General features: G+C 49.1%; 1 protein-coding gene across 1 annotated transcript in view; it reads right to left on the minus strand.

The window, feature by feature from the left end:
* Window positions 1-2744, minus strand: part of Znf274 (zinc finger protein 274) — a 13483-nt gene extending 10739 nt beyond the window's left edge. The window contains exons 1-2 of the mRNA XM_048791469.1: window positions 2033-2744; window positions 1290-1385 (exon numbers count right to left, since the gene is read on the minus strand). Coding sequence (XP_048647426.1) covers window positions 1290-1385; window positions 2033-2066 — 130 coding nt within the window. The 5' untranslated portion in view covers window positions 2067-2744. The remainder of the gene's footprint in view (window positions 1-1289; window positions 1386-2032) is intronic.
* Between the last annotated feature and the right edge of the window lie 22 nt (window positions 2745-2766).

The raw sequence follows: 2766 nt of genomic DNA on the forward strand, positions 1-2766 counted from the left end.
AAAAAAAAAAAAAAAAAAAAAAAAAAAAGAACACATAAAACTTGTTTTTAAACTATATAGCTATAGCTTCCGGAAAAAGACCTTACATAAAAAGAGTAGATAAATGTTGGACTGAAATAGATATTTCAACATTAACATCCAGAATAGCATTCCCAAAATACAAATAAAAAAAACTAAATAATATAGAATTCATAAATAAAATGTGAACTACAGTGAACATATTTTTTTGTCCATCAGACTTACAAACCTTAAGGAGACCATTACAAACTGCTGGGGAAGGAGAACTTGGCACTTGAGTGGCTACACATGTTAAAAGAATTTGAGAGAACAACCTGCTATTACCAGATTTTTAGCTTACTCATAGGTTAATCCTATGGTTTCTAGACATTGAACCTAAAGAAAAATCAAAATGTGCTAAAAATGAATGTTGAGAGCCACAGCTGAGTTGGGATGGCGCATGGCATTTTACCAGAAGGAGTGGTTGAGAGGTGACTCCAGCGAGCCATTAAGATGATGATAATTAAGCAGTGTATAATTGCTGTGACTGGATGATGCTGGATTGAAACAGGCCGTGTATTCAGTCCTATATGGACCCCTGCTGTCCAGCAATAGGGCGGCCCCTGCTGCCTGGGGCGCCTGCTAGTTCCCCTTGAGTTCTCCCGCTGGAGTTTTGGTTGAGTTCTCACGGAGTTCCCATTGAGTTCTCGCGGAGCCCAGTGGAGGGTGAGAGAGTTGCCGGGAAGGGAGCGCATGGAGTTCGGGTGAGAGTTCGGGCAATAAAACAGTTCCTGTTTGAACCTACAAGTGCCTCGTGGCAGCTCCGTTATTTGTGCCCAGCCAGACTGCGGCAAATGAATACTATGAAAGTTTTTGGAATAACCTGAATATCCATCTGGAAAACTGAAACGCGGACTACATTGATCCTGTTAAAAGGAATGGTGGGATCTGTGTTGAGCATAACATCCCCCAAATGTGAATATGTTTGTGCACACACATGTAAACACACAAAAACTCCTGGCTGGGGGCAAACCAGAAGCACCAGTGACTGCTTTAGGAGACAGCTGACAGCGAGTGGAATAGATGGGAGACCTTATCCATTCAAAAGGCAAACCTGTACCTATGTACCACCCATTAGCAACAGGTTCACCTTTAACCATCAGGACACTGTTGACTGGGGACAGGAAATGTGGAGCTTGATTCTCCAATCACACCTCCCCCTGGGGTCTCACAGTCTCTAACTAACCAGTGGACGCATCCCCTGTGAGAACTCCCATGTGCCTGTTTCTCACCTGGAAAGGTGTCTTGAAGAATTCCTCTTTCCTCTGGCCAGAAGTCTTCTGCGACTTCTAACTGAGATACCACATCTGGCTTGGAAAGCTGATGTTCTGCTCGAGGGAAAAGAGAAGGCTTGGGGCAGGGTCGGTTTGGGAGAAAACACTGTCCCAGCCTCCTCCCCTTCTAACACATGACATGACTTTGGGCTTAGGGCAACGACAACCACATCCTTCCCTTTTGTCAGAGTTTTTCTGAACTCCCTTGCCCACAGAGGTGGCGGGAGTTAGGGTGCAGGCTGGCCAGCAAGACAAAGGGAGCTGGGGGACCTTCAGGGAAAGCTTGAACACAGACACGAACCCTGGGGCCATAGTCACCTGATGACTAGGAGGAAAAAGTTAAAAGAACCACAGAAATGGAAGGAATCAAGATCTTTAATGATGCACGTTCCAGAGCTGTTGTATATTAACATGTCATTGTTAAATGATCACAAAAACAACCAGCATTCACTACTGCAGCTGAAAACATGACTGGTATCCAGGGAGCTGAGGTATGGATGGTGTGAAGCTTTGGAATCAGACTGAGAAATTGCCTTTTTCCTAAGGCTACCAAAAAAAAAAAAAGGACCCTCTCAGAGGCTTCAGGGCCTTAACATAGCTACTCTGATCCCTGCAGTCTGAATCCAAGCCGACACACTTCTGAAGCATCACACGGGGTACCACAAAGCACAGATCTTTCCTGACATGGAAGCCGGCCTTACCCACAGAGACCAGGTTCCTGTAGTTCTCCAGCATCACTTCCCTGTACAGAGACTTCTGTCTGAGGTCCAGCAGTCCCCACTCCTCCGGGGTAAAAGTCAGTGTTAAATCTTCAAAGGCCACTGGTTCCTAAAACCCAGAGGTTCCTGTTCAGCCTAGGCAGATCCTCCTCCGTGTTGACAGACAGAGGGGAAGGCTGACCAAGATGACCTGAAAGCATTGTGCCTGTCTCTTCTTGAGTTACTGTCTCTGTCTGAAACCTGGAGCAAATCCGAAGTGGCCCTGTCCAGGTCACAGTCAGGAGAACAAGTGAAATCCCTACATCTATGAAAACGTATCCATTTCTATTAACCAGGGAAGCTGTCGAAGACCGGCACGTGTGCCTCCGAGCAATTCCCTGGGCCCAACAGTCCCACGTGGCCCCTGCTGCTGCTCTGCCTCCACCGCCGGAGGCCAGCTCGCCCTCCTCCCCCCGGACCAACTCACCTGACGGCTCGGCCGACGCCAGAGGGCTGCTGAAATCTAAGCACAAGGCCGACCCCGACCTGGGCTTGCTGCCAGGTTAAGGGACACCTCGGGGCCTCAGGCCGGCCTCGGAAGCCCGCATCCCACCTCCCCTCGGGGACCCAGGCAGTCAGTCCCGGGGCCAGGCCAGGCCACCTTCCCGCTGGGGCCCTCCCGCTGCACCGCGGGGTGGCGACCGCGCCCTCGGACGTAGGGCGGTCCCCTCGCAGAC

This window comes from Marmota marmota, unplaced genomic scaffold, assembly GCF_001458135.2.
Source record: "Marmota marmota marmota unplaced genomic scaffold, marMar, whole genome shotgun sequence".
NCBI lineage: Eukaryota > Metazoa > Chordata > Mammalia > Rodentia > Sciuridae > Marmota > Marmota marmota.